At 47.5% G+C, this 17,702-nt stretch overlaps 1 protein-coding gene across 1 annotated transcript in view; it reads right to left on the bottom strand.

Moving 5' to 3' along the window:
• Positions 1 to 7,147: 7,147 nt before the first annotated feature.
• The window catches only part of LOC135549040 (DNA-binding protein SATB1-like), a 31,396-nt gene continuing 20,841 nt past the window's right edge, over positions 7,148 to 17,702 (bottom strand). The window contains exons 8-12 of the mRNA XM_064979109.1: positions 17,280 to 17,489; positions 17,128 to 17,199; positions 16,824 to 17,015; positions 9,391 to 9,588; positions 7,148 to 8,752 (exon numbers count right to left, since the gene is read on the bottom strand). Of these exons, the coding sequence (XP_064835181.1) occupies positions 7,928 to 8,752; positions 9,391 to 9,588; positions 16,824 to 17,015; positions 17,128 to 17,199; positions 17,280 to 17,489 (1,497 nt within the window). The 3' untranslated portion in view covers positions 7,148 to 7,927. The remainder of the gene's footprint in view (positions 8,753 to 9,390; positions 9,589 to 16,823; positions 17,016 to 17,127; positions 17,200 to 17,279; positions 17,490 to 17,702) is intronic.

Genomic DNA, 17,702 nt, shown 5'->3' on the forward strand with positions numbered 1-17,702 from the left:
CCTGCTGCAACACTGCTCCTTAATGATGTTGGACACCATTAGTCTAACTCTAACCCTACAACCCTGCTGCACCTCTGCTCCTTAATGATGTTGGACACCATTAGTCTAACTCTAACCCTACAACCCTGCTGCAACACTGCTCCTTAATGATGTTGGACACCATTAGTCTAACTCTAACCCTACAACCCTGCTGCACCTCTGCTCCTTAATGATGTTGGACACCATTAGTCTAACTCTAACCCTACAACCCTGCTGCAACACTGCTCCTTAATGATGTTGGACACCATTAGTCTAACTCTAACCCTACAACCCTGCTGCACCTCTGCTCCTTAATGATCTTGGACACCATTAGTCTAACTCTAACCCTACAACCCTGCTGCAACACTGCTCCTTAATGATGTTGGACACCATTAGTCTAACTCTAACCCTACAACCCTGCTGCAACACTGCTCCTTAATGATCTTGGACACCATTAGTCTAACTCTAACCCTACAACCCTGCTGCAACACTGCTCCTTAATGATGTTGGACACCATTAGTCTAACTCTAACCCTACAACCCTGCTGCAACACTGCTCCTTAATGATGTTGGACACCATTAGTCTAACTCTAACCCTACAACCCTGCTGCAACACTGCTCCTTAATGATGTTGGACACCATTAGTCTAACTCTAACCCTACAACCCTGCTGCACCTCTGCTCCTTAATGATGTTGGACACCATTAGTCTAACTCTAACCCTACAACCCTGCTGCAACACTGCTCCTTAATGATGTTGGACACCATTAGTCTAACTCTAACCCTACAACCCTGCTGCACCTCTGCTCCTTAATGATCTTGGACACCATTAGTCTAACTCTAACCCTACAACCCTGCTGCAACACTGCTCCTTAATGATGTTGGACACCATTAGTCTAACTCTAACCCTACAACCCTGCTGCAACACTGCTCCTTAATGATCTTGGACACCATTAGTCTAACTCTAACCCTACAACCCTGCTGCAACACTGCTCCTTAATGATGTTGGACACCATTAGTCTAACTCTAACCCTACAACCCTGCTGCACCTCTGCTCCTTAATGATGTTGGACACCATTAGTCTAACTCTAACCCTACAACCCTGCTGCACCTCTGCTCCTTAATGATGTTGGACACCATTAGTCTAACTCTAACCCTACAACCCTGCTGCAACACTGCTCCTTAATGATGTTGGACACCATTAGTCTAACTCTAACCCTACAACCCTGCTGCACCTCTGCTCCTTAATGATGTTGGACACCATTAGTCTAACTCTAACCCTACAACCCTGCTGCAACACTGCTCCTTAATCATGTTGGACACCATTAGTCTAACTCTAACCCTACAACCCTGCTGCACCTCTGCTCCTTAATGATGTTGGACACCATTAGTCTAACTCTAACCCTACAACCCTGCTGCAACACTGCTCTTTAATGATGTTGGACACCATTAGTCTAACTCTAACCCTACAACCCTGCTGCAACACTGCTCCTTAATGATGTTGGACACCATTAGTCTAACTCTAACCCTACAACCCTGCTGCACCTCTGCTCCTTAATGATGTTGGACACCATTAGTCTAACTCTAACCCTACAACCCTGCTGCAACACTGCTCCTTAATGATGTTGGACACCATTAGTCTAACTCTAACCCTACAACCCTGCTGCACCTCTGCTCCTTAATGATGTTGGACACCATTAGTCTAACTCTAACCCTACAACCCTGCTGCACCTCTGCTCCTTAATGATGTTGGACACCATTAGTCTAACTCTAACCCTACAACCCTGCTGCAACACTGCTCTTTAATGATGTTGGACACCATTAGTCTAACTCTAACCCTACAACCCTGCTGCAACACTGCTCCTTAATGATGTTGGACACCATTAGTCTAACTCTAACCCTACAACCCTGCTGCACCTCTGCTCCTTAATGATGTTGGACACCATTAGTCTAACTCTAACCCTACAACCCTGCTGCAACACTGCTCCTTAATGATGTTGGACACCATTAGTCTAACTCTAACCCTACAACCCTGCTGCACCTCTGCTCCTTAATGATGTTGGACACCATTAGTCTAACTCTAACCCTACAACCCTGCTGCAACACTGCTCCTTAATGATGTTGGACACCATTAGTCTAACTCTAACCCTACAACCCTGCTGCACCTCTGCTCCTTAATGATGTTGGACACCATTAGTCTAACTCTAACCCTACAACCCTGCTGCAACACTGCTCCTTAATGATGTTGGACACCATTAGTCTAACTCTAACCCTACAACCCTGCTGCAACACTGCACTACCATAGGTGCTATCTAGAGCCTAAAATGATTCTTCAGCTGTCCCCATTGAAGAACCCTTTTGGGTTCCATGTAGGACCATGTAGGTCACACCCTGTTTCACCTATCCTCGTTATTGTCTCCACCCCCTCCAGGTGTCGGTTGTTTTCCCCAGTGTATTTATCCCTGTGTTTATCCCTGTGTTTCCTGTCTCTTTGTTCGTCTTGCACGTTCCAAGTCAACCAGCGGTTTTCCCGTTCACCTGCCTTTTGCTATTCTCCCTTTTCCTAGTCCTCCCGGTGTTGACCCATGCCTGTTTCTGGACTCTGTACCCGCCTGCCTGACCATTCTGCCTGCCTTGACCACGAGCCTGTCTGCCACTCTGTATCTCCTGGACTCTGATCTGGTTTTGACCTTTTGCCTCTCCACAGCTATTCTGTTGCCTACCCCTTTGGATTATTAAACATTGTAAGACTCCAACCATCTGCCTCCTGTGTCTGCATCTGGGTCTCGCCTTGTGCATTGATACTCATGAGTGATGTTGGACACCATTGCTCTAACCTTACAGCCATGCTGCACCACTGCACTACCATAGGTGCTATCTAGAGCCTAAAATGATTCTTCAGCTGTCCCCATTGAAGAACCCTTTTGGGTTCCATGTAGGACCCTTTCCACAAAGAGTTCTATGTGGAACCAAAAAAGGTTCTCCCTGGAATCCAAAAGGTTTCTCCTATGGGGACAGCCAAAGAACCCTCATGGAACTCTTTTTTCTAAGAGTGCATTACTCATGCTCATTCAACTATTGTTGATTGAAATGTTGGCTAGTTGCACTCAATGATATCAAAGGTAACATTATTGTTCTTTGAACTGGTCAGAGTAAAAAAACAGTGTGTGTGTTAATAGTGTATATCAGAGCGTCTCCTTTGTGCTCCAAAGTGAGCTTTTAACGTCCTCAACAGAATGATCGAGAATAATAAGACGTTATTAGATATATGTGAAGTAAGCTATATGCTAATGTATGACTAATGAAAGTCATTTGATCTATTAACTGTAATTTGGCCGTGTTCTACTTCTCGCTCTTCTACAGCAGAGTTTATAGAAAGAAATTAGAGGCAGTTTGTCTCACGCATTAGTCTTTCTGTGCACAACGCATAACATAAACCCTGAATTAATATGTGAGAAATTATCTTTGAAAATTATGATTTACTCTCAGGAGAGAAAGGTTTATTAAAATACACAAAAAATAATCTAAAGAGAGAAAATGTGCAGTTGATTAAAGAGTCCTCGCCTTGAACAGCATTAAAGAATAATTAAGATGATTCCACTTCATAGGCCTATGTCATTGTGTCATTGTGTGGAGGTGTTTTTAAAAAGTCAAATCGCTTCTCTGAAGGACTTAATCTCGTATGAATGGTGTTTAAATATATCATGTGATATGATTTATTTGAAAAAAATAATTAAAACCCCCGAACAACCAGTCTGGCTTGAGAGGAGGGCGCAGTCAGTCAGTCTGTCAGACAAGCCAGGAAATTTTCATCAGGGCCCATCGTTTGTCAGATGTTTTCAGATCCTCCATAGTAGCCGCTCCTCCGTAGGTAGCTGATCCTCCATAGTAGCCGCTCCTCTGTAGGTAGCTGATCCTCCATAGTAGCCGCTCCTCCGTAGGTAGCTGATCCTCCGTAGTAGCCGCTCCTCCGTAGGTAGCTGATCCTCCATAGTAGCTGCTCCTCCGTAGGTAGCTGATCCTCCATAGTAGCCGCTCCTCCGTAGGTAGCTGATCCTCCATAGTAGCCGCTCCTCCGTAGGTAGCTGATCCTCCGTAGTAGCCGCTCCTCCGTAGGTAGCTGATCCTCCATAGTAGCCGCTCCTCCGTAGGTAGCTGATCCTCCATAGTAGCCGCTCCTCCGTAGGTAGCTGATCCTCCATAGTAGCCGCTCCTCCGTAGGTAGCTGATCCTCCATAGTAGCCGCTCCTCCGTAGGTAGCTGATCCTCCATAGTAGCCGCTCCTCCGTAGGTAGCTGATCCTCCATAGTAGCCACTCCTCCGTAGGTAGCTGATCCTCCATAGTAGCCGCTCCTCCGTAGGTAGCTGATCCTCCATAGTAGCCGCTCCTCTGTAGGTAGCTGATCCTCCGTAGTAGCCGCTCCTCCGTAGGTAGCTGATCCTCCGTAGTAGCCGCTCCTCCGTAGGTAGCTGATCCTCCATAGTAGCCGCTCCTCCGTAGGTAGCTGATCCTCCATAGTAGCCGCTCCTCCGTAGGTAGCTGATCCTCCGTAGTAGCCGCTCCTCCGTAGGTAGCTGATCCTCCATAGTAGCCGCTCCTCCGTAGGTAGCTGATCCTCCATAGTAGCCGCTCCTCCGTAGGTAGCTGATCCTCCATAGTAGCCGCTCCTCCGTAGGTAGCTGATCCTCCATAGTAGCCGCTCCTCCGTAGGTAGCTGATCCTCCATAGTAGCCGCTCTTCCGTAGGTAGCTGATCCTCCATAGTAGCCGCTCCTCCGTAGGTAGCTGATCCTCCATAGTAGCCGCTCCTCCGTAGGTAGCTGATCCTCCATAGTAGCCGCTCCTCCGTAGGTAGCTGATCCTCCGTAGTAGCCGCTCCTCCGTAGGTAGCTGATCCTCCATAGCAGCCGCTCCTCCGTAGGTAGCTGATCCTCCGTAGTAGCCGCTCCTCCGTAGGTAGCTGATCCTCCATAGTAGCCGCTCCTCCGTAGGTAGCTGATCCTCCATAGTAGCCGCTCCTCCGTAGGTAGCTGATCCTCCATAGTAGCCGCTCCTCCGTAGGTAGCTGATCCTCCATAGTAGCCGCTCCTCCGTAGGTAGCTGATCCTCCGTAGTAGCCGCTCCTCCGTAGGTAGCTGATCCTCCGTAGTAGCCGCTCCTCCGTAGGTAGCTGATCCTCCATAGTAGCCGCTCCTCCGTAGGTAGCTGATCCTCCGTAGTAGCCGCTCCTCCGTAGGTAGCTGATCCTCCATAGTAGCCGCTCCTCCGTAGGTAGCTGATCCTCCATAGTAGCCGCTCCTCCGTAGGTAGCTGATCCTCCGTAGGTAGCTGATCCTCCATAGTAGCCGCTCATTGGGGGGGTCATTGCCACGAGCCCGTATTCCCCAATTAAGGTGCCACCAACCTCCTGTGCTATACAACATAAGAGCAATAGCCAACAACGCATTTCCCCATGCTACATTGCGAAATGACAAGAATGACTTAAAAATCAAAACAACAGCAACACAATTAATGTCATTGATTATACACAGTTGAAGTCAGAAGTTTACATACACTTAGGTTGGAGTCATTAAAACTAGTTTTTCAACCAATCCACAAATTTCTTGTTAATAAACTATCGTTTTGGCAAGTCGGTTAGGACATCTACTTTGTGCAAAGTAATATTTCCAACAATTGTTTACAATTCCAGTGGGTCAGAAGTTTACATACACTAAGTTGACTGTGCCTTTAAAAGGCTTGGAAAATTAAAGAAAATGATGTAATGGATTTAGATGCTTCTGATAGGCTAATTGACATCATTTGAGTGGATGTATTTCAAGGCCTACCTTCAAACTCAGTTCCTCTTTGCTTGACATCATGGGAAAATGAAAAGAAATCAGCCAAGACATCAGAATTTTTTTTGTAGACCTCCACAAGTCTGGTTCATCCTTGGGAGCAATTTCCAAACGCCTGAAGGTACCACATTCATCTGTACAAACAATAGTACTCAAGTATAAACATCATGGGACCACGCAGCTGTCATACCGCTCAGGAAGGAGACTCATTTTGTCTCCTAGAGATGAACGTACTTTGGTGCGAAAAGTGCAAATCAATCCCAGAACAACAGCAAAGGACCTTGTGAAGATGCTGGAGGAAACAGGTACAAAAGTATCTGTCACCACAGTAAAACGAGGCCTATATCGACATAACCTGAAAGAACACTCAGCAAGGAAGAAGCAACTGCTCCAAAACTGCCATAAAAAAAGCCAGACTACGGTTTGCAACTGCACATGGGGACAAAGATTGTACTTTTTGGAGAAATGTCGTCTAGTCTGATGAAACAAAAATAGAACCGTTTGGCCATAATGACCATCTTTATGTTTGGATGAAAAAGGGGGATGCTTGCAAGCCGAAGAACACCATCCCAACAGTGAAGCACGGGGGTGGCAGCATCATGTTGTGGGGGTGCTTTGCTGCAGGAGGGACTGATGCACTTCACAAAATAGATGGCATCGTGTGGCAGGAAAATTATGTGGATATATTGAAGCAACATCTCAAGACATCAGTCAAGTTAATGCTTGGTCACAAATGGGTCTTCCAATTGGACAATGACCCCAAACATACTTCCAAGTTGTGGCAAAATTGCTTAAGGACAACAAAGTCAAGGTATTGGAGTGGCCATCACAAAGCCCTGACCTCGATACTACAGAACATTTGTGGGCAGAACTGAAAAAGCATGTGCGAGCAAGGAGACCTACAAACCTGACTCAGTTACACGAGCTCTGTCAGGAGGACTGGGCCAAAATTTGTCCCAATTTATTGGGTTCACCCTCTCTACTATTATTCTGACATTTCACATTCTTAAAATAAAGTGTTGGTCCTAACTGACCTAAGACAGGGAATTTTTACTAGGATTAAATGTCAGGAATTGTTAAAAACTGAGTTTAAATGTATTTGGCTAAGGTGTATGTAAAATTCCGACTCAACTGTCGTACATTTATTTTCAAGGGAATAATAACTGAGCAGGTGTGAACATGTCACAAAAAAAGATGCCTGTCTACCTCTTAGTCTGTTTGGGAAAAACCAGCTTAGATTGAAAATAATATTTGTAACCATAGATACCACAGAAAAAAACAACCAAATCAACAGTAGCTCCATTTTATAAGTGTTTAATGTGTGACGAAGCAAATCATAAATCACAGGTATAAATACAAAATTAATTAACATCCACATTCATTGCATTTCTGAACAGATAAATTATTAAAGATGTTAAAAACAACCACTTCGATCAAGTTACTCATAAATCGATGGAATTAACTATTTTAAAACAAATACATTTTTACAAAGATGGTTGGTTAAATCATAGGCAGTTATACACACACATTATTTGCATATTAGCCTTTTCTTCTACAGTTGACCAACTGAAGTATTAAATTGCATGAGTGGGAAGCCACTCAAATATGTTGATTGTTGACCATAAAATACTTTAAGACAATTGATTTTACCGTCAGTCAAAGAGACACCTAAAAGTGGACGTTGTGACAGAAAGATATAAGAAAGCATAGTTGAGTTCGGTGACAGAGAAAGAAATCAAAACAAACTATTCACATTTCAGTATCATCAGAATCCAGAGAGGACGATCTAGCCATAGGACCAGGTGGGTAGTGATGCATACTACAAGGCATTTGTTGGCATAATGTGTTAAAAATGGGATCCTCAACAGTTAAAATATCTTGTGTAACTACATAGTCTCATTTCCTTTCAAAGACAGTCCTTTATTTCAATATTTCATTTCAAATAAGGGAATCACCAATTATGACACATCATTACTACAGTTCTTCAGAAATGGGGAATATTATTTTTTGCAGTAGCGTAGTGAAAATATCTAGTTGAGTCATTGGGTTAGAGGGGACAACTAGTGGTTGGGGCCATGCTATTCATCAGAGTCATGTGGTTGGGTTGTCTCCAGCTGTGATTGGTCATGTTGCTCCTCCTCCTTTAGGGTGACGATGGTGTTAGTCTGGGTGCCCACATCCAACTCTTTCCCCCCCTCCCACTCTATTACCTCTTCCCCCTCCATGTCCTCCTCCTCTCCACCTATCTGTCCAGTGGGATCTACGGCTCCTCCTTCTTCCTTCTCCCCTGTAGTTCTGTCAGGCTGGGTTGGGCCTGCTCCAATACAGAAGAGCAGGTCCTGGTCCCTGTGGTTCTGGCTGGGAAGTTGGTTGTGGTGGATCTTACTGTAGTCCTGTCTATGGTTCTGGTGTGTGTAACTGTGGTGGTGGCAATGGAAGAAGCTGAGGATGGTGTGTTTTGGCAGGCCCAGCTGGGCTGACAGGGTGTGGACAGCCTCCTCGTCTGGGTTCAGACCCACGTCCTGGATGAAGCTCTGCAGGATCCCCTGCGCCTCCCGGGACACCCGAAACCCCTCACCCCCCTCACCATTACGCCCGCCATTGCCCTCCCCATTACTCTGTCTGGCCCCCGACCAACCTCCCTCGCCCCCTTCCTTGTCACTACTACCCTCAGCCCTACTCCTATTGCCCAGACCAGTAATGTCCTCTACCCTCCCATCAACCTTACTACCCCCCAACCAGGTCTTCAGTTGGCCCCCACCCCCCTCAGTCTCGGCTTGTGATGCAGTGGACGGTTGTCGTGGAGGTAGGCGAGGCCCCGCCTGGGGCTGCAAGGGCTGCTGGGACCGAGGGGTCAGGAGTCGTTGATGGTGTTGCTGTGGCAATGGGGAGTGGCGTTGGAGCTGGTGGAGACAGATGGAAGTGAAGTTCTAAACAAACCAATGGGAGCTGATGGCTGTGTTACAGGAGGACCAAACTACACGTATGAACACTATCGTCAAACAGCTACACAACTCTACATTCAATTATCTACACACGCATGTGTAACGCATGTACATTAACGGAGTACAATTATGTGTATGTGTTGTGTGTGCGCTTCCATCCATATAAGTGTGTGTGTAGGCTATACCGGGTAGACTGACCAGTGTGTAGTCATTGACTAGCTGTGTGAGTCTGTCTCTCTCCAAAGTTGTTTTTGTGTTTGTGTTGACTGTGTATTACTGTATGAGTGTGTGTATGTACAGATGTAGGATCTTAATTTGACCAGCATTGTCGTAGCAAAACAATCCTACAGCAACTGGATTTTAACGTTTAGTCAATAATGTTGCTTGATCGGTGGTTAGGCTATTAGTTAGCTAAAATGAAGCTACATGAAAAGTGCATTACTGTTAATATGACCGTGTGGTAGTGCAGGTTCAGGGAATTTATGTATATCAAAAAAACTAATTGGCATTTGCAGCAGCGCAGGAAAATTCTCAGCAACAACATAGTGATCAAATTAAGATCCTACATCTGTACAGGCTATTTAGAGTAGACTGACCAGTGTGTTGTTGTTGACTTGCTGTATCAGTCTGTCTGTACAGTGTTGCTGCAGAGTGTTGCTCTCCTGTTCGTAGATGGCATCTCGCTCCGTCTGGGCCAGACTCAGGAAGCGCCTGATCATACACAGGTTCTCCCACAGGGTCCGGTTCTCCGGGGACGGATCCTCCTTCCAGCGCAGCAGCTCACACAGCCAGCCCTGCAGAACACATATCAGAACCCAGTCAGAGAAACCATAGAAAAGGAACCTTTTCAGAACCCCTTCAATAAAATAAAATGTTATTTGTCACATGCATTGTAAGCAACAGGTGTAGACTAACAGTGAAGTGCTTACTTATGGGCCCTTCCCAACAATGCAGAGAGAAAATAGAGAAATAATAGAAAAGTAAAACACGTAATAATAAAAGTAATAATAGCTACACAATGAGTAACAATAACTTGGCTATAAACACAAGAGGTAATAACTTGGCTATATACACAAGGTACCTGTACCGAGTCGATGTGCAGGGGTACGAGGTAATAACTTGGCTATATACACGAGGTACCTGTACCGAGTCGATGTGCAGGGGTAGGAGGTAATAACTTGGCTATATACACGAGGTACCTGTACCGAGTCGATGTGCAGGGGTACGAGGTAATAACTTGGCTATATACACGAGGTACCTGTACCGAGTCGATGTGCAGGGGTACGAGGTAATAAATTGGCTATATACACGAGGTACCTGTACCGAGTCGATGTGCAGGGGTACAAGGTAATAACTTGGTTATATACACGAGGTACCTGTACCCAGTCGATTTGCTGAGGTACGAGGTAATAACTTGGCTCTATACACGAGGTACCTGTACCCAGTCGATGTGCTGAGGTACGAGGTAATAACTTGTCTATATACACAAGGCACCTGTACCGAGTCGATGTGCTGAGGTACGAGGTAATAACTTGGCTCTATACACGAGGTACCTGTACCCAGTCGATGTGCTGAGGTACGAGGTAATAACTTGTCTATATACACAAGGCACTTGTACCCAGTCGATGTGCTGAGGTACGAGGTAATAACTTGGCTATATACACGAAGTACCTGTACCGAGTCGATGTGCAGGGGTACGAGGTAATAACTTGGTTATATACACGAGGTACCTGTACCCAGTCGATTTGCTGAGGTACGAGGTAATAACTTGGCTATATACACGAGGTACCTGTACCCAGTCGATGTGCAGGGGTACGAGGTAATGAGGTAGATATGTACATATTACTAGGAACAAAGTGACTAGCTAACATAATATATAATAAACAGTAGCAGCAGTGTATGTGATGAGCCAAAGTTAGTGCAAAAAGAGTCAATGCAGATATTCCGGGTAGCTATTTGATGAATTATTTAACTAACTTTTAGCAGTCTTATGGTTTGGGGGTAGAAGCTGTTCAGGGTCCTGTTGGTCCCAGACTTGGTGCTCTGCTCAGGGTCCTGTTGGTCCCAGACTTGGTGCTCTGTTCAGGGTCCTGTTGGTCCCAGACTTGGTGCTCTGTTCAGGAGCCTTTAGGTCCCAGACTTGGTGCTCTGTTCAGGGTCCTGTTGGTCCCAGACTTGGTGCTCTGTTCAGAGTCCTGTTGGTCCCAGACTTGGTGCTCTGTTCAGGGTCCTGTTGGTCCCAGACTTGGTGCTCTGTTCAGGGTCCTGTTGGTCCCAGACTTGGTGCTCTGTTCAGAGTCCTGTTGGTCCCAGACTTGGTGCTCTGTTCAGGAGCCTTTTGGTCCCAGACTTGGTGCTCTGTTCAGGGTCCTGTTGGTCCCAGACTTGGTGCTCTGTTCAGAGTCCTGTTGGTCCCAGACTTGGTGCTCTGTTCAGGAGCCTTTTGGTCCCAGACTTGGTGCTCTGTTCAGGGTCCTGTTGGTCCCAGACTTGGTGCTCTGTTCAGGGTCCTGTTGGTCCCAGACTTGGTGCTCTGTTCAGGGTCCTGTTGGTCCCAGACTTGGTGCTCTGTTCAGGGTCCTGTTGGTCCCAGACTTGGTGCTCTGTTCAGGGTCCTGTTGGTCCCAGACTTGGTGCTCTGTTCAGGAGCCTTTTGGTCCCAGACTTGGTGCTCTGTTCAGGGTCCTGTTGGTCCCAGACTTGGTGCTCTGTTCAGGAGCCTTTTGGTCCCAGACTTGGTGCTCTGTTCAGGGTCCTGTTGGTCCCAGACTTGGTGCTCTGTTCAGGAGCCTTTTGGTCCCAGACTTGGTGCTCTGTTCAGGGTCCTGTTGGTCCCAGACTTGGTGCTCTGTTCAGGGTCCTGTTGGTCCCAGACTTGGTGCTCTGTTCAGGGTCCTGTTGGTCCCAGACTTGGTGCTCTGTTCAGAGTCCTGTTGGTCCCAGACTTGGTGCTCTGTTCAGGGTCCTGTTGGTCCCAGACTTGGTGCTCTGTTCAGAGTCCTGTTGGTCCCAGACTTGGTGCTCTGTTCAGAGTCCTGTTGGTCCCAGACTTGGTGCTCTGTTCAGGGTCCTGTTGGTCCCAGACTTGGTGCTCTGTTCAGGGTCCTGTTGGTCCCAGACTTGGTGCTCTGTTCAGGAGCCTTTTGGTCCCAGACTTGGTGCTCTGTTCAGGGTCCTGTTGGTCCCAGACTTGGTGCTCTGTTCAGGGTCCTGTTGGTCCCAGACTTGGTGCTCTGTTCAGGAGCCTTTTGGTCCCAGACTTGGTGCTCTGTTCAGGGTCCTGTTGGTCCCAGACTTGGTGCTCTGTTCACGAGCCTTTTGGTCCCAGACTGGTGCTCTGTTCAGAAGCCTTTTGGTCCCAGACTTGGTGCTCTGTTCACAAGCCTTTTGGTCCCAGACTTGGTGCTCTGTTCAGGAGCCTTTTGGTCCCAGACTTGGTGCTCTGTTCAGGAGCCTTTTGGTCCCAGACTTGGTGCTCTGTTCAGGAGCCTTTTGGTCCCAGACTGGTGCTCTGTTCAGAAGCCTTTAGGTCCCAGACTTGGTGCTCTGTTCAGGAGCCTTTAGGTCCCAGACTTGGTGCTCTGTTCAGAAGCCTTTTGGTCCCAGACTTGGTGCTCTGTTCAGGAGCCTTTAGGTCCCAGACTTGGTGCTCTGTTCAGAAGCCTTTTGGTCCCAGACTTGGTGCTCTGTTCAGGAGCCTTTTGGTCCCAGACTGGTGCTCTGTTCAGGGTCCTGTTGGTCCCAGACTTGGTGCTCTGTTCAGAAGCCTTTTGGACCCAGACTTGGTGCTCTGTTCAGGGTCCTGTTGGTCCCAGACTGGTGCTCTGTTCAGGGTCCTGTTGGTCCCAGACTTGGTGCTCTGTTCAGGAGCCTTTTGGACCCAGACTTGGTGCTCTGTTCAGGGTTCTGTTGGTCCCAGACTTGGTGCTCCGGTACTGCTTGCCGTGTGGTAGCAGAGAAAACAGTCTATGACTTGGCTGGCTGGAGTCTTCGACAATTGTCCGGGCCTTCCTCTGACAGCCTGGTATAGAGGTCCTGGATGGCAGGGAGCTCGGCCCCAGTGAATTACTGGGTCATACGCACTACCCTCTGTAGCGCCTTGAGGTCGGATGCCAAGCAGTTACCATACCAGGTGGTGATGCAGCCAGGCAAGATGCTCTCAATGGTGCAGATGTAGAACTTTTTGAGGATCTGAGGACCCATGCCAAATCTTTTCAGCCTCATAAGGGGGCAGAAAATTGCCATGCCCTCAACACGACTGTGTTGGTGTGCTTGGACCATGTTAGAAACTTGAAGCTATCGACCCGCTCCACTACAGCATCGTCAAGCAAGATACTAAAATGAAGTTTACTATCTTTAGTAAATATAGTAAATCAGATGTTCTGTGCTTTTCATGAGTAGAAAACAACAGTTATTAATGCTTTATACAAAGCAAGTACACTTCAAACTCATAGCAGAAACCTTCTCTGTATTAGGAGCTGGAGGACAGGAGGAGACAGCGAGGGAAAGCAGCAACAATGCCAAGCTTTCCACCTCTACACAATTACAGTGGCACACACACACACACACACACACACACACACACACACACACACACACACACACACACACACACACACACACACACACACACACACACACACACACACACACCTGGCCGTAGTCCAGCACTAGCACAAACAGCCATCCAGATGCAGTAAGCAGATACAACACAGAGCTCCAACATGGTGCTGCCTGCCAAACAGCCATAGACTAACGTGAGCTGACACAATCGTATTACAGAGAGAAAGAGAGAGGGAGAGAGGGAGAGAGAGGGGGAGAGGGAGAGAGGGGAGGAGAGAGAGAGGGAAGGTGGGGTTTGAGAGAGAGAAAGAGGCAGAGGAAGAGAGAGAGAGAAGGTGGGGTTTGAGAGAGAGAAAGAGGCAGAGGGAGAGAGGGAGAGAGAGAGAGAGAAGGTGGGGTTTGAGAGAGAGAGGCAGAGGAAGAGAGAGAGAGAAGGTGGGGTTTGAGAGAGAGAAAGAGGCAGAGGGAGAGGGAGAGGGAAGGTGGGGTTTGAGAGAGAGAAAGAGGCAGAGGGAGAGAGATTAAACAGTAGCCCAGCAGGGGTAGAGTACCACCTGTCAGTGTAATGGCATTGACCTCAACATGACCTTATAGAGGAGAACAACCTGATCCTCACTGGAGAGAGAGAGAGAGAGAGAGAGAGAGAGAGAGAGAGAGAGAGAGAGAGAGAGAGAGACAGAGAGAGAGAGAGAGAGAGAGAGAGAGAGAGAGAGAGAGAGAGAGAGAGAGAGAGAGAGAGAGAGATGAAAATACGGTTAGAGAGAGAGGGACTGAGAAAAAGGTATTTGGGATGAAAGACAGAGTGACTAAATGAGAAGGAGAAAGACAGAATCATGACAGAAAGAAAGGCAGAGAGAGACAGAAGCGGAGAAAAACAGAAGCAGAAAGACAAAGAGGCAGAGAGAAAGAGAGGAAGAGAGAAAGAGGTAGAGCGAAAGAGAGGAAGAGGCAGAGCGAAAGAGAGGCAGAGCAAAAGAGGGGCAGAGCAAAAGAGGGGCAGAGCAAAAGAGGGGCAGAGCAAAAGAGGGGCAGAGCAAAAGAGGGGCAGAGCGAAAGAGGGGCAGAGTGAAAGAGGCAGAGCGAAAGAGGCAGAGCGAAAGAGAGGCAGAGAGAAAGATGAAGAGGCAGAGCCGAAAGAGAGGCAGAGCGAAAGAGGGGCAGAGCGAAAGAGGGGCAGAGCGAAAGAGGGGCAGAGCGAAAGAGGGGCAGAGCGAAAGAGGCAGAGATAAATAGAGACAGAAAAATAGAGACAGAGAAAGCGAGACAGAGAGAAAGAGAGGAAGAGAGGAAGAGGCAGAGAGAAAGAGGCAGAGAGAAAGCGAGGCAGAGAGAAAGAGAGGTAGGGAGAAAGAGAGGCAGGGAGAAAGCGAGGTAGAAAGCGAGGCAGAGAGAAATAGAAGCAGGGAGAAAGAGAGGCAGAGAGAAAAAGAGGCTGAGAGAAAGAGAGACAGAGAAAGAGAGACAGAGAAAGAGAGACAGAGAAAGAGAGACAGAGAAAGAGAGACAGAGACCTCAACAGATGAAATCCCACTGAGAGAAATGATCCCCGAAACAAAAGGCAATAACAAGCTTATGGTTGACAGAAAAAGAGACAGAGTGAAAGAAAGGCAAAGAAAAAGAGAGCCAGAGAGAAAGAGAGGCAGAGAGGCAGAGAGAAAGAGAGGTAGAGAGAAAGAGAGGCAGAGGCAGAGAGAAAGAGAGAGAGTGAAAGAGAGGCAGAGGCAGAGAGGCAGAGAGAAAGAGATGCAAAGGCAGAGAGAAAGAGAGGCAGAGAGAAAGAGAGGCAGAGAGAAAGAGAGGCAGAGAGAAAGAGAAGCAGAGAGAAAGAGAAGCAGAGAGAAAGAGGCAGAGAGAAAGAGAGGCAGAGGCAGGGAGGCAGAGAGAAAGAGATGCAGAGGCAGAGAGGCAGAGAGAAAGAGGCAGAGAGAAAGAGAGGCAGAGGCAGGGAGGCAGAGAGAAAGAGATGCAGAGGCAGAGAGAAATAAAGGGAGAAAGAGAGGCAGAGGCAGAGAGGCAGAGAGAAAGAGGCAGAGAGAAAGAGAGAAATAGAAGCAGAGAAAAAAGAGAGGCAGAGAGAAAGAGGAAGAGAGATATAGAGGCATGGAGAAAGAGAGACAGAGAGAATGAGAGACAGAGTGAAAGAGAGAAAGAGAAGCAGAGAGAAATAGAGGCAGAGAGGCAGAGGGGCAGAGAGAAATAGCAGCAGAGAGAAAGAGAGGCAGAGGCAAAAATATATACAGGCAGGGAGAAAGAGTCAGAGAGAAAGATGCAGAGATAAATAGAGGCAGATAAATATAGCAAAAATATATACAGGCAGAGAGATAGAGGCAGAGAGAAAGAGGCAGAAAGAAAGTCAGGCAGAAAGAAAGTGAGGCAGAGATAGCAAGAAAGAGAGGCAGAGAGAAAGAGGCAGAGAGAAAGAGGCAGAGAGAAATAGAGAAAAAGTGGTAGAGAGGAAGAGGCAGAGAGAAATAGACGCAGAAAGAAAGAGAGAAATAGAGGCAGAGAGAAATAGAGGCAGAGAGAAAGAGAGGCAGATGCAGATGCAGAGAGAAAGAGAGGCAGAGAGAAAGAGAGGCAGAGAGAAAGAGAGGCAGAGAGAAAGAGAGGCAGAGAGAAAGAGAGGCAGATGCAGATGCAGAGAGAAAGAGAGGCAGAGAGAAAGAGAGAAATAGAAACAGAAATAGAGGCAGAGAGAAAGAGATGCAGATGCAGAGAGAAAGAGAGGCAGAGAGAAAGAGAGGCAGAGAGAAAGAGAGGCAGAGAGGCAGAGAGAAAGAGAGGCAGAGAGAAAGAGAGGCAGAGAGAAAGAGAGGCAGAGAGAAAGAGAGGCAGAGAGAAAGAGAGGCAGAGAGAAAGAGAGATCCCTCCATTCCACTGAGGAGGGAAATGATCCCCAAAACAAAAGGCAATAACAAGCTTATGGTTCTGCCTTGAAAACAAGCACAATAAAAGCACCAGTGTTTATGTGTGTTGGCATGTGTGTGTGTGTGTGTGTGTGTGTGTGTGTGTGTGTGTGTGTGTGTGTGTGTGTGTGTGTGTGTGTGTGTGTGTGTGTGTGTGTGTGTGTGCGTGTGCGTGTGCGTGTGCGTGTGTGTGCGTGTGTGTGCGTGTCTGTAAATAATCTGGCATTTTCTACACAGCCAGTTACTGCCCAATGTGGCTCTGTGTACAGATGGTATAATAAATTCACACACACAGAAAATCTGATAAAGGTACTTGTGGGAGTGTGTGTGTGTTACGCATTTTCTAATATCAGTCTGAAATATAAACATTTCCCTCTCAGTCCAAGAGGGAGGGGGGAACGATGTAATACTAAAGATCGTCTTCGCTTCCATAGACATCCCTCCAGTCAGTGAGTACCATATTCTCTCTTCTGTGTGTGTGTGTGTGTGTGTGTGTGTGTGTGTGTGTGTGTGGGCGCGCCTGTGTGTGTGTGTGCGCCTGTGTGTGTGTGTGTGTGTACCTGACTCTTGGATGCGGCCATCTTGGCGAACATGGCCTGAGACACCTTGGCTCTCTTCATCTCCTGTTGGATCTCCTCATAGATAGAACTGTTGATGTCTAGAACACATCCCTCGCTCTTCACCCCTCTGTCTAGAACACATCCCTCGCTCTTCACCCCTCTGCTTATTACTTCTACTGGGGACAGCCTCGCCTGCAGGAGGGAGGGAGGGAGGGGGAGACAGAGAGAAAGTAGGTAGAGCGGAAGGGGGGGTTAAAGAGAGGGGTTTAGAGAGAGAGAGAGAGAGGGACGGGGTTATCCTTACTATAGGGATGCCTATGGAAACCCGGGAGTGCCAATCTTCAGCCTTGACAAAGTTCTCCTCTTCCTTTCTGGTCTGAAACATTAAAGGAATATATCTTTGAGTGGCATGAACGAGACAGAACTTCAATACCCGCACTCCCTTCTCTGTCTGACCTGTGTGTGGCATGATGGGGTAGTGTTGTTGGGTGAATGGGTGATAGTGGTCGACACGGTCAGACTCCTCTCCCTCTCCTCCTGGTAGATACGGTCGCGGTCGCCCTCAGGTAGCTGGAGGAAACTCTGCATGGACCGCAGGTTGACCAGGAGAGACTGAGACGCACTCTTCGGATCCTCCTCTTTACGCAGGATCTCAGACAGCAGGCCCTGACACACAGAGATAGACACCATCAGGTCCTAAGAGGGAATACACCGGGGCATCACAAAACAGCAGGTTTTTAGTCGCTACAGACATGGAACAGAGCATATTTCACTCTAACAACCTGGGCCTGGGCTCCTCCTGAAGAAAACTTTGAAGAGCCATGATTTAAATGAATGGAAGCAGCGACTTGTGGTAAGTTACACATCCAGCGGAGCAGC

This window comes from Oncorhynchus masou, chromosome 12 (genome assembly GCF_036934945.1).
Source record: "Oncorhynchus masou masou isolate Uvic2021 chromosome 12, UVic_Omas_1.1, whole genome shotgun sequence".
Lineage (NCBI taxonomy): Eukaryota > Metazoa > Chordata > Actinopteri > Salmoniformes > Salmonidae > Oncorhynchus > Oncorhynchus masou.